The following is a 13726-nucleotide window of genomic DNA, read 5'->3' on the forward strand; positions in this document are numbered from 1 at the left end:
CTGGATTCAATTTGCTAGTATTTTATTGAGGATATTTGCATCTTTTTCCAACTTTTCTATAGTTCTTATTTTCTCTAGGCTTTTTGTTTGCAATTTTTATGGAATCAGTTGAGTTTAGTCTTTATTTAACAAAAATTAATCTCTTGCACCCATGTAAGTTGACTACTACTGCAGATGACTGTCAGCTGCTTCATTGCAGAACTATTTCCCTGGCTTGTAGTTACTCTGTACACCTTACACATGCTTACTACCAAAATGCTCAGTACTCTATATAAGGAAGCTGTTTTAAAATTTCATTGCTATCTTCTTATCCTCAAGTGGGACTAGTGCACAATTACCAGTAATTTAAGGAGTGGCTATGGAAACCCAGCCTCACTGGCTCCTTATTTCCAATTTATTTGGCGAGAATGTAGTACAGTTTACCAGTTCACGCCCCAGGACTGGCTGGGCCACACCTTAATCTAGCTCCAGGGGCTTAGAAGAACCTCATCATCGGATTCTGGCATTAGGGTTCATAGTCCCTGATGATCAGAATAGATCTAAGGCCACAGAAGAGAGCTCTCTGGGATTCTTTCCATTTTGTGTTGTGCCAGCCATTGTTTTGGAAAGCATAGTCACAAAACAATACTCACATCTTATCTTCCCTTTTCAGTTATTTTATTTGGGAGAAAGGAGACAGAATACCTAACTGAACACATGGTACCAAAGCCTTGCCAATTGGTGGTGAAGTCACATGTGTGGAGCTTCCCAAGTTTTGAGTGCGTGACTGAGCTTGTTGAGCAGGTATAGCAGGTACCAAGACATAGACTTGGATCTGCCTTTTAATCTGGACTAACTACATCAGTGGAAAATGATTTTTGTTATTTGATTAGAGCTCTAGGAGTAGCCAACTCTCATTGTGATAGCTCAGGCCTTTTATAACTGTTTTCGGAGAGAGAGAAAAGAAAACAGAACAACTCTGACCATGGTCTAAAGCCAGGCTTCTGTCACTAAGCAATAAAGAAAAAGCTCAAGTAGCCCTTGCATAAGTGGGAATTTGTGGTTTCTAAAGCTGCCCATTCCCCAAATGACTAAAATATGTTATTGGCATTTGGCACTGTTTCCTATGTTTTGCTCTCCTTAAATTTCTCTTTAAAAGAGTTTGAGTTTAAAGGCAGAACCACTGAAAAATGCAATTTAATCATAGAACTGTGAAAGGCCAGCCCAGAATTAACCCCAGGATGCCCTGTTTTGTTTTGTTAAACCAGAACTTTGAACCAGGCTTACTCTCAGGGGGTGCTGGAAAGGCTAAGGGTAGGCAGGAGGGGAGGAAAAGAAGGAGGCAAAGGAAAGAAAATGAGTAGGCCAGACCAGCCCTGGGATGGCTCTGCCATGCCCCAAGGGCTTTGCTCCCTCACTAGGCAAAGTGACTCCGAGACTTACACTGGAATGAGTAGGAGAAAGGGAATGGAAATGGAAATTGAAGGAGAACCCAGAGCCAGGGGGAAGAGTGAGAGGACTCAGTGGCAGAACAGTCTCCCATACCGCAGGCTGTCAGGGCACAGAACACAAAACTTCCAGGGGCCTCTTGGCCCCAATTCACTTTTTAAAAAGTGGTGTTTTTCTCCCAGATTATAACAGCATACTCATTGCAGAGAATTTGGGAAGTATAGGCAGTTACTGAGAGAAAATAACCATCCTGGCAGCATGGCAGAGAGGTTCAGATCACAGCCCTTGAAGACCTGAGTTTGAGCCCCACTACTCAGTGTCCTCATCTATAAAAGCAGGGGTGGTGAGATCCCTGCACTGGTGATGCGAGGATTGAAGATCAGACCTGGCCAGGGCTAGTTGCTGCTGCTGCTATCATAAGCCCCCACCACAGTTAACACTGAGACACACATCCAGCGAGTTCTTTTCTATGCATTCGTAGGTATGAAACATGGCCATTCTTTACAGCATATAAATTTTTATCTTGCTTATAACTTAAAAATACCCACTGCTTCTGAAGATTGTTAATTCCTATGTTAAGATCCCATTGCTGTAGTTAGTTTAACCTCCTTTTTATTGGACATTTTGGGGTTTCCAATTTTGTATTATTATAAATAATATTATGATATACATTCTTGTGCCAGAATCACTTAGTTTCTCACTATTTAAGAGAAATTCACCTGAGTAACTACTAGAGTGGAGAGTTTGAACTTTTTAAAAGCTTTAGATACAATTTACTGTATCTATACCCACACCAACAGTGTAAGCAAATTCTCTCTTTATATCACTGGAGCATTAGCCATTGTCATTTAAAAACTGCAACTCTTTGGTAATATTAGAGGTAAAAAAAAATTTCTCCTTTTTGACTTTGCATATCTACTTTTTATGATTTGTGAGCCTAAACATTTTTATATGTTTATTGCTAATTCCATTTTTTTAATGAGTTGTTTGATTATATCTTTTGCCCATTTTGGGGTAGGCTGTTTTTTCAGTTTATGTGAGCTCCTTCTATATTAGGCTATCAACACTTTAAGTGTGATATTTTCCCTAGTTTGGTTGTTTGAATTTTACATATGATGTTTTTTGGTAAATAGAAATTTAACTCTTATGTTTCCAGATCTGTCCATTTTTCCCCTTGTGAGATATTTTTCCATGGCTTTAAAGCCTGAAAAGCCTGTCACCATGCTTAGATCAGATAATGATCATTTGCATTTTCTTGTCTTTTAAAAATAATTTTATATGTTTAATAATTTAATAAATGTCCAGGATTTATTCTACTTCATGATATAAAGTGAGGATGTAGTTTGATTTTCCCCCAAATGGGTAAGCAGTCATTTCAGCTCCTTTTTTTAAATAATCAATCCTTCCTGTGCTACTTTTTATTCCATATTTATCATAATCTAATTACATGTGTGTTCTGGGATCTGTTTCTGAGCAGTCACTTCCACTTCCTCAATAGCAATTCTGATGCCAGCACCAATTATTTGAATTGTATGATATATTTTGATGTCTGATAGTGTAAATACAATCTCTTATTCTCATTTTACAAAACTGATTTATCATGCCCGTGCTTTTATTCTTGTAGATCAACTTTGGAATCACCTTGTCCACCCAATATACTTTGTAAATTATTTTAATAATTGTGCCGATTCTGAGTTGGGTTTCTGTACTTTTTCTTAACAATGAGAATTTTTAGCTTGGGACTTAAAACATGTATGTAGTTTAAATTTATGGAAGAATAGTGTGCTAAAGAATCAAGTGACTTATTTTATAATCTTAAATACAAGTATGATTGAATGATCACAACCGAATGCTGCCATAGTTTGTCGGGAGGTCGTTGCAGAGCCAGCCGCTTCCCAAATTGTGAGACTTATGCAGATTGCACATTAATACTCACTTTTGAGGTACCAAAGGAACTGAACATGTACCAAATGTTCAAATGCTTTGGTATTTTTCATTCTGCATAATCAACAAGAATGTTAGCTATTCCAATGATAAAATGCTTTTCAAGAGCAGTTCAACAATTGCCCACTACGGCCTTTCCAGCTGCCAAAGAATTCATCCTCCAATTGTCCTCATGTTTGAGGAGCTGGCTAGCTCATCCCTCAGGAATTATCTATGTCCCAGGAGTGCATGAATCACACAGCCCCAAGAGGTTCTGCTAAAGTACACCTGGTGTTTAACTGGCAGCAACTTCTCCATTTGCCCTCTGTGTTCATGCCATTAGCCCATAACCCCATCTGGCCAAAGACCTGCCATTTTGTTTGGACAGAGCTGCCATTCCAGGGCCTGCCCTAGGAATATTCCAGAAGTACTCAGTTTCAGCTTTTCTAATGCAGAGGTCAAATGCACTTGGAAAGGCCTAGAATAGAAATAGAGCAAGAGCCATTCTTCCTTAACTAGTCATCTGTTTATACCTGTGGAAAGCAGCAGAGCAAGAGGGGTAAATTGGTGGCCAGAGTCAAAAAGGCCTTAGAAACTAGGTGACACTTGAGCCAGGTATGAGAGCATGTGACTTGAGGCGGGGAATGGCAGCCGAATAGGGAGGATCACACACTGCAATCAGACGACCCAGTTCAGACTCCAGCTTTGATGAGCTCTCTGACCATGAAACAAGTCCCGTAATCTTCCTATGTCTCAGTTTACTTATATGTAAAATGAGTATGATACTAGTTTGGACAGTTGCAGTAAGAATTGGAAATAGATACAGAAGTATCCAGAACTCATACATGGTCATAGCAATGAATGGTAGTTATTTAGAGAGCAGGAGATTGATGAATGGCAGATAAAAACCGGAAGCAAGTGTGGAAAGACAGGCTGTACCTAGCTTGTGGAAGCCCTTGTAGGGCCTGCTAAGGAGTTGAGAGCTCATCCCATAGGGGCTAAAGAGGCCTCCGGGAGTTTTCATTAAAGAAATGCCAGCTCTAGGACAGCACTAAAGCCTAATGTGTAGCACTTGGGCTCCAGGAACCCAGCTCCCTACTCTACACATCCCAGCTGGGTGACCTTGGGCAAATTACTCAATCCTTCTAAGCCTCAGTTCTATCACCTATAAATTGGTTACGATAAAAATACTGACCTTCAGGGGTCTTGCGAATAATAATAGTTATTTATTTAATGCTCGCTGTGTGCCTGCCAATGTTCTAAGTGCTTGACTTGCGTTATCTTAAAGGAGGTCATGAATTTAAAAGCTTAGGACAGTGATTGGCACATATTAACAGTTAATCACTGCCGTGAGGGTGGTGCAACAGCTGATGTCATTATTCTTATCGTTCGGTCAAATCTGTATTTTAGTAAGATCCTTCTGGTGATGGCATAGAGAATGGGCTGCAGTGGTTGAGGCTGGAGACCAAGAGAACAGATATTTTCACACACATGTTTAAAAGGTCACTGAGGGGCTTCCCTGGTGGCGCAGTGGTTGAGAGTCCGCCTGCCGATGCAGGGGACACAGGTTTGTGCCCCGGTCCGGGAAGATCCCACATGCCGCGGAGCGGCTGGGCCCGTGAGCCATGGCCACTGAGCCTGCGCGTCCGGAACCTGTGCTCCGCAACGGGAGAGACCACAACAGTGAGAGGCCCGCGTACCGCAAAAAAAAAAAAAAAAAAGTGGTGGGGTAGGCATTGTGAGGGACTAAGTGAAAACCTTTTTCAATGAACCATGCTCCTGAAGGACAGGAAGCCCAAAGAAAACAAACCTCTACAACTCATACAAAATTCTGACCTAGTGGAGAGTCTCCCTTTGCTAGAGCTGCCTACCAGCAGTAGTGAATGAATCTAGAGGAGAGTCTCTCTCTTCTTCCAGCCCAGTGGTACAGAGATGATAGAACCAAGAAAGGCAGGCCACCAAGGTGGTGTGGAGAAGGGTGTTAGATGCTGGACCAGATGACAGACCGTCCACCCTCAGCCCTCCGGAAAGTTGACTGTTTACGGGGCTTCCTACCTTAGGGCACTTTTCCATTTAGATTTTACTGAACCTCTAAATGTGTCACAGGTGGCAATACTATCCAGAATGCTTTTCTCTTTGAACCTAATCTTATCTTTGAATGTCCTCCTGTTGTAAAACCACCATTTTCCTCTCTTTCTTAAGGCCAAGTCCAAGGCACGTCAGTCAGTATGTTGACCTTTTCTTGGATTGACACCAAACTAAGTGGTAAAAGTGTTCAGACTGGGCAACATACTTCTCCTGCATAGTGCCCTGGGTGATGTGAAATGATTGTGACCTCTGAATAGATGGGGAATGGATTTTTTAAGTCTGATGCCAATTCTGTTTCTCTTCCTGTTGATTACAAAAACACAATCTAAAATGATTGGAATGTCGAGACCAACCAGCTGATCAAAATCAAGTAACGTGCCTCGGGATGGAGCAGTGAGGGAAGGTCATTTCTGATAGGTCAGGAGGGGAAAAGCTCTGGCCCAGCAAAGCTGGAGAAGGGCATTTAAAACATTTAAGTGAGATTTGTAAAAACTTCAATATTCATCCTAACCAATTGCTTACTTACTAACTCCCAGTTAGGTATTTAAGAAGATAAGATTAAATGTCTAGAATTCAGTGATAATTATGTAAACAAAAACCAAGCTTAAATTGCCTAGTATTAGATATGGCTATTGACACTATGCATATCTTATAAATCATGCTAATTGAACGGGGCAATGTTACCTTCTGAAACCTAAAAAACCCATAAGTCAGGGAACATTCTGATTAGACAGATAGGTCTCCTTGGATACAAGCATTGAGTCTTATGTGGCCATGACAGGTTCACTGATAGGCAATTTTCAAGAACTTTTGTGAAAATAAACATGAAGATAAGTGAAAACACAGGTCATATAATACCAAAAAAATTGAACGTTCTCTACATTTTCATAATGCTTATATACATGCATATGCAAATTACATGTATTTATTTCTAAAGCCATGCTTCGTAGCACTGTCATTGTTTTTTTAACAATTTAAGTATTTATAAAAGTGGCAATTCATATTAATTTAAACATTAAAAAATGGTGCAAAAAGTTTTATTACTTACATAATTGAGGTTTATGGGATGAGCAGGGCAGTCTCAAGCTGGTCCAAAATGGCTGGAGAGAGAAAGGAAAGCAGACTGGCTTGAGGCTTTTATTGTGGTTAGGGGGTGGGCCTGGGTGAGGACTGACATAGAAGGACAGGAGATTGGGTGGTTTGAATCTCCTGTAGGTGCTTGGGCTTCCCTATCAGCTTGCCCAGGTGTGGGGCACAAGAAGAGGCAGGTGTGAGGCTTAAAAGCTATTTGCAGTCAAACATCAAAAGAGTTTAACGTTTTATTACAAATATCATTCACACAATCACCAACATGCTCTTCCAATGTTACCACTAAATTTTTTCTTAAAATTTTTCTTCCCTTTCCACTCTTACTACTACTCCTTTACTTTTAAGAAGTTATCATCTTTATCTGAATCTCTCTGATAGATTTTTTAAATTGAGGTATAATTGACATATAACATTATATTAGTTTCAGGTTGCGCAATGTAATTTCCAATATTTGTATGTCTTGCAAAATGATCACCACAGTAAGTCTAGTTAACATCCATCACGACACATAGTTACAAACTTTTTTCTTATCATAAGAACTTTTAAGATCTACTCTCTTAGCAACTTTCAAATATGCAATACAGTATCATTAACTATAGTCATGATGCTGTAAATTATATCCACGTGACTTGTTTATTTTATAAATGGAAGTTTGTATAGGGTTGGCCAAAAAGTGCCTTTGGTTTTTAAGTAAAAATAAAAGACACATTTTTCATTTTCACCAAGAACTGTATTGAACAACGTATTCACCCTTTTGTTCCACTACCTTCTGCCATTTTCCAGGCAACTTCATAATTCCGTCTTCCCAAAACTTTTTATCTTTCTGAGCAAAGAACTGTTCCAGGTGCCTTTTACCGTCTTCCAGGGAATTGAAACTTTTTCTATTAAGAGATTTTGTAAAGACCTAAATAAATGGAAATCCGAAGGTGCAAAGTCTGGTGAATACGGCAGATGAATCAGAACTTCCCAGCCAAGGTGTAACAGTTTTTGCCTGGTCATCAAAGAAACATGAGGTTTTGCGTTATCCTGATGAAAGATTATGCGTTTTCTGTTGACTAATTCTGGATGCTTTTCATCGAGTGCTGCTTTCAGTTGGTCTAACTGGGAGCAGTACTTGTTGGAATTAATCGTTTGGTTTTCCGGAAGGAGCTCATAATAAAGGACTCCTTTCCAATCCCACCATATACACAACATCGCCTTCTTTAGATGAAGACCGGCCTTTGGTATTGTTGGTGGTGGTTCATTTCACTTGTCCCACGATCTCTTCCGTTCCACATTATTGTACAGTATCCACTTTTCATCCCCTGTCACAATTTGTTTTGAAAACAGAACATTTTCATGATGTTTCAGTAGAGAATCACATGCGGAAATACGGTCAAGAAGGTTTTTTTCACTTATGTGGAACCCAGACAAAGCGATTAACATAACCAGGCTGGTGCAAATGATTTTCATTGCTTAATTTGGATATTTTGAGTATGTCGGCTATCTCCCACATGGTGTAACGTTGATTGTTCTCAATTAATGTCTCGATTTGATCCCTATCAACTTCAACTGGTCTACCCAACCGTGGAGCATCGTCCAGGGAGAAATCTCCAGCATGAAACTTCGCAAGCCACTTTTGGCACATTCGATCAGTCATAGCACCTTCTCCATACACTAAACAAATCTTCTATTTTGCGTTTCTGTTGTGTTTTTACGTTTCTTGAAATAATAAAGCATAATATGCCAAAAATGTTGTTTTTCTTCCATCTTCAATATTAAAATGGCTACACAAAAATTTACCAGTTTTGATAAGTCTTTTTTTATTTTATTTTTTTATGTTTTAAAATTTATTTATTTATTTATTTATTTTTGGCTGTGTTGGGTCTTCGTTGATGTGCATGGGCTTTCTCTAGTTGTGGCGAGCAGGGGCTACTCTCTGTTGCGGTGTGCGGGCTTCTCATTGCGGTGACTTCTCTTGTTGTGGAGCATGGACTCTAGGCGTGTGGGCTTCAGTAGTTGTGGCTCGTGGGCTCTAGAGCGCAGGCTCAGTAGTTGTGGTGCACAGGCTTAGTTGCTCCACAGCTTGTGGGATCTTCCCGGACCAGGGCTCGAACCCATGTCCCCTGCATTAGCAGGCAGATTCTTAACCACTGTGCCACCAGGAATGTCCTGATAAGTCTTTTTTTTAATGCATGCTGATATGACAGCTGTCACAATACAATCTAACAAAATTGTTTTGAATGAAGTTAAAGACAACTAAGTGCTACTATAGCCATCTTATGGAAAAAACCAAACGAACTTTTTGGCCAATCCAATATTAAATTATTTCCTTAAGATATATTCCCCAAAATGGAATCCCAATACCTTTTAACTCCCTTCACCTTCTTCACTTACCCCCCACCTATTGTCTCTGGCAACCACCAATCTCTTCTATGTATCTATAAGCTGGTTTGTTTTGTTTTAGATTCCAAATTTGAGTAAGATCGTACAGTATTTGTCTTTCTCTGTCTGACTTATTTCACTTAGCATAATGCCCTCAAGATCCATCCATGTTGTTGCAAATGGCAAGGTTTCATTCTTTTTTATGGCTCAATAATATACCATTGTGTGTGTGTGTATACACACACTATATGTATACACTCTATATATGTATACACACTATATATATGTATACACACACACACCCCACATCTTTATCCATTCATCCATCACTGGACGCTTAGGTTGCTTCCATGTCTTGGCTATTGTAAGTAATGCTGCAATGAACATGGGGGTGCATATTTCAAGTGAGTGTTTTTGTTTTCTTTAGATAAATGCCCAGAATTGGAATTACTGTATGATAATGGTAGTTCTATTTTTAATTTTTTGAGGGTCCTCCATACCATTTTTTATAATAGCTGCACCAATTTACATTCTCACCAACAGTGCACACGGGGTTCCCTTTTCTCCACATTCTCAACAGCACTTGTTATTTGCCTTTTTGATAATAGCCATTCTAACAGGTGTGAGGTGATATCTCATTTTGGTTTTGATTTGCATTTCCCTGATGATTGGTGACGTTGATCACCTTTTCATGTAACTGTTAGCCATCTGTATGTCTTCTTTGGAAAAATGTCTATTCATATCCTCTTCCCATTTTTAAATTAGATTTTTTTTTTTTTTTTGCTGTTGAATTGTATGTGTTCTTTATATATTTTGGATATTAACCTCTTATCAGATATATAACTTGCAATTATTTTCTTGCATTCAGGGGTTGCCTTTTCATTTGTTGATGGTTTTCTTTGCTATGCAGTAACTTTTTAGTTAATATAGTCTCACTTGTTTATTTTTGCTTTTGTTGCCTTTGCTTTTGGTGCCGGATTATAAAAGTCATCTCCAAGACCGATGTCAAGGAGCTTACTGCCTATGTTTTCTTCTAGGAGTTTTATGGTTTCAGGTCTTCCATTCAAGTCTTTAATACATTTTGAGCTAATTTTGTAAATGGTGTAAGACAGTGGTCCAGTTTCATTCTTTTGCATGTGGCTGTCCCGCTTCCCCAGCACCATTTATTGAAGAGGCTTCCCTTTCCCCATTGTATATTTCTGGCTCCTTCATCATAAATTAATTGACCATATATGCATGGGTTTATTTCTATTCCGTTGATCTATGTGTCTATTTTTATGCCAATCCCATACTGTTTTGATTACTATAGCTCTGTAACATAGTTTGAAATCAGAGCGGGTTATGCTTCCAGCTTTCTCAAGATTGCTTTGGCTATTCAGGGTCTTTTGTGGTTCCATGCAAATATTTCGATTGTTTGTTCTGTTTCCGTAAAAGATGCCATTGGAATTTTGATAGGGATTGCATTGAATCTGTATATTGTTTGGGGTAGTATGGACATTTTAACCATATTGATTCTTCCAATCCATGAGCATGAAATATCTGTCCATTTCTTTGTATCTTCAATTTCTTTCATTAATGTCTCAGTTTTCAGTGTACAAGTCTTTCACTTCCTTGGTTAAATTTATTCTTACGCATTTTATTCTTTTTGATGCAATTATAAATGGAATTATTATCTTAATTTCTCTGGTGGTTGCAGAATTCTGTTTTTAACATCCGCCTTTCTCTCCCTCACGTCCCACTCTGCAGAGGTAGCTTTTGTTTAACTATAGCCAGTCTGTCTTCTTCCAGACATCTCTATACACAGATGTGAATATTTAATTTTTTTGCAAATGGGATCAGTACTAACTTTTTGCATCTTGCCTTTTCCACTTAAGATTATACTGTGGACATCTGGACATATGTGCATGTTCAGTATATATAAAGGTTTACCTCATCCTTTTATTAGCTGCATAGTATAGAGTTACCTTGATTTTTAACCTGTGACGTTTTTCTCTATTAGAAACAATACTGCAGTGAACACCCTCATACATTTTCTTGTACTCTTGTGTGAATGAGTCTGTAGGGTAAGTTCATTAACATGAGACTACCAGGTCAAAGGGTATGCATGCTTTGTAGTTTGATGTATATTGCCACTTGCCTTCTGAAAAGGTGGAACCGATTTTTACTTCCATTCAGTGTCTTGAGAATGACTGTTTTCCTCCATCCACATTAACTTTCTGTGTAAACAATATTTTTAATCCTAGCGATTCTGATAAATAAAAAATGACTTCACACTATGATTTTGATTTTTTTCATTGTAAGTAAGGTTGAGTATCTTTTTTATATTATATTGGCTATACGTAGTTTTTGTGAATTGCCTTTTTATTTCATTAACCTGTAATTAAATTATATTAAGGAAATCAGCATTCTTTTTACATAAATAGGAAATATATTTCCCAGTTTTCTGTTATGTGACTTTGTAAATGGTATTTTGTACTGTACTGATTTTTAATTTTGTATACTCAGATTTATCACTTTTTTATGGTTTCTAAGATTACAAAATACTTACTCCACATAAACGTTTTTCTAACATTTTTTCTAATACTTTTATAGTTTAAAAATACTTTCATGGTTTACTTTTTACATTTAAATCTTCCATTTATCTGGAATTACATTTTTTATGAAATGAGTTAGAGATTCAGCTTTATTTTTTCCCCTGATGGCTAACCAGTTGTCCCAACATCATTTATTAAATAATTTATCTCTCCTCACTTTTATTGTGTACTAAATTCCCATATGTATTTGAATCCATACCCTGGGTATACAGATATCCAGTGTAAACAGCACAAACACAGCAGATAATATTCTCAAAAAACAGGATGTATATAGTTATAATCAGTACTGACTGGTGGTTTGCTACTTGTTGACACCTTGAGGCAAAGAATAAAAAGTACCCACATTCTTAAGACAATGTCATGCAAGCTAATAAAGAGCACCTGTTTCAATTTATATGCAAGGTTTGTTTTTCCTCACATCAGTAACCCAGCAATTATTAGATCACAACCTTCTAGCCAGGAACTCATTTTGGTTTCTCATTTAATCTTAGGCATTTCTGGTCTCATAAAAGCTGTTAAATAATAATAATGTTGAACATGTATATTGTACTTTTCATCCCTAAGTTCTATCTAAACATTAACTAATTAAATGCATCGATGAAAGGAAGGGATTTGCAGACTTCTTCAGGAAAACTGATATCTGGTTGCACACCTGGGAGGGGATGATTCCTAAAAAGCATTAACTCCCTCTTTGAATGGTGCTCAGTGAGCAGAGGAATAAAAAGCTGGTGACATTATTTCACTTCTTTTGAAAATTTCCTTGGGTATCTTCTAATTAGTCTGGTTAAACTCACCTTTTATCTATCTCCCCAGATATTTCCTTTCTACATTCCTGGGGGTATTCAACAAGCTTCTTTTGATGTTTTCCCTGTCTGTTAATCACAAAATCATAGAATCTTCAAGCTGAGAGAAATCCTTACTGATCATCTAGTTTTGAATGACTTAGTATGATCACTTTATTTTGTAGATGAGGAAACTGAGGCATGGAGAAGTTAAGTGACTTATTAATAAGGTCAGACAGCTTAGAGGGGAAAAAACTGGGAATAGAAGCCAAGATGTCTAGCTCCCATTTCAGATCTAAATCAGCTTCAATCCTTTTTTTCTTTTTCCTCTTTGTGATCATCTGAATTGCTTTTCCCTTTTCTTTAACTTTTTTTTTTTTTAACTCCACCCTTTCTGTACTACTTCTTCCCTTCTTTCTGCCTTTTATGTCTCTCCTAACCCTTAGTGGGTCATTCCCTTATATGATCAGGGAATATTGCTCCTATTTCTCCTCTATTTCTCTGTCCCTTTAAACATGTGGTCTTTTGTTGTTTTTCTGTTAAGATGTCCTCCATTGGCCTCTACTCAGGTCCTCTCTGAAAAGCCGTATTTCTTCAATTTCTCCCACATACATGCATTTGGGGAGTTGCTTTGTTTTGCTTTGGTTTTTTCCAGCTGTAGTTGCTTCTTTAATTAAATTACTTCTCTAGTTTTGGTAAATAGCCTAGGGTTTAAGTTGATGTTAAGTCCATTTTCATCACAGAATTTCATGTTACTTTAATCGAGGAATTTCCCAGTCATTCACTCAATAAGAATCATACTCCATGTTCAGAAAACAAGATGTGACCACTTAAGAGAATTTTCATACAAGTAGTAAGTATGTTGGACAATAAATCTTTACATAAGCCAAAGACAAATCCAGTTCAGATCAGGACTGTGGGAGTAAACCTGGGCCAGACTGTGCATCTTGTTTCCAGGCAGGTACTGAGTCAGTTTAGAAGTCCTCCATTTCTATATGGTGGATCAGTGGGCATCCAGTGACCTCAGGATTCTCAGGCTGCACTCTGACCCCAGATGCCCTCAGAAAGGCCCCTTCCTAGGGTAGTGCAGGGTGCTTAAGGGGGTGGAGGGGTATCTGACATAGCCCAGCTGGGTGATCTTAAGACAGTTCACATCACCTCTCTTGGCCTTAGTTTTCCCATATATTAAGTAAGGAAGCTGAGTTAAGGAAACCACTTAGAGCCTTTCCTTGTTTACTATTCAGTGAGTAATAATGACATAACTAGGGCCAAAATGAATACTAGAGACCTAAATACAATTTATTTAAGACACATAGCTAATTAACTCAATAGAGGAGTAAGATTCTGCTGACCATACCATGAGAGTTTTCTGGAACTGTCTCAATTTAAAATATTTTAATCTATTTTCCCCTAAATAATACTCATGCACTTATATGAGACCATGTGGCCTGCTTTGGG

The 13726-nt window shown here is 38.3% G+C and overlaps 1 protein-coding gene across 8 annotated transcripts in view; it reads left to right on the top strand.

Moving 5' to 3' along the window:
- PLEKHM3 (pleckstrin homology domain containing M3) overlaps positions 1-13726 on the top strand; it is a 194567-nt gene that overhangs the window by 138505 nt on the left and 42336 nt on the right. Inside the window, exon 8 of one of the 8 annotated variants that reach the window (XM_060106887.1) lies at positions 7312-7392. The exons of the other annotated variants lie outside the window; for them this stretch is intronic. Within the exon in view, the coding sequence (XP_059962870.1) occupies positions 7312-7323 (12 nt within the window). The 3' untranslated portion in view covers positions 7324-7392. Of the gene's footprint in view, positions 1-7311; positions 7393-13726 lie in introns of those variants that run through there. 8 annotated transcript variants of the gene reach the window in all.

Source organism: Mesoplodon densirostris, chromosome 8 (assembly GCF_025265405.1).
Source record: "Mesoplodon densirostris isolate mMesDen1 chromosome 8, mMesDen1 primary haplotype, whole genome shotgun sequence".
Taxonomy (NCBI): domain Eukaryota; kingdom Metazoa; phylum Chordata; class Mammalia; order Artiodactyla; family Ziphiidae; genus Mesoplodon; species Mesoplodon densirostris.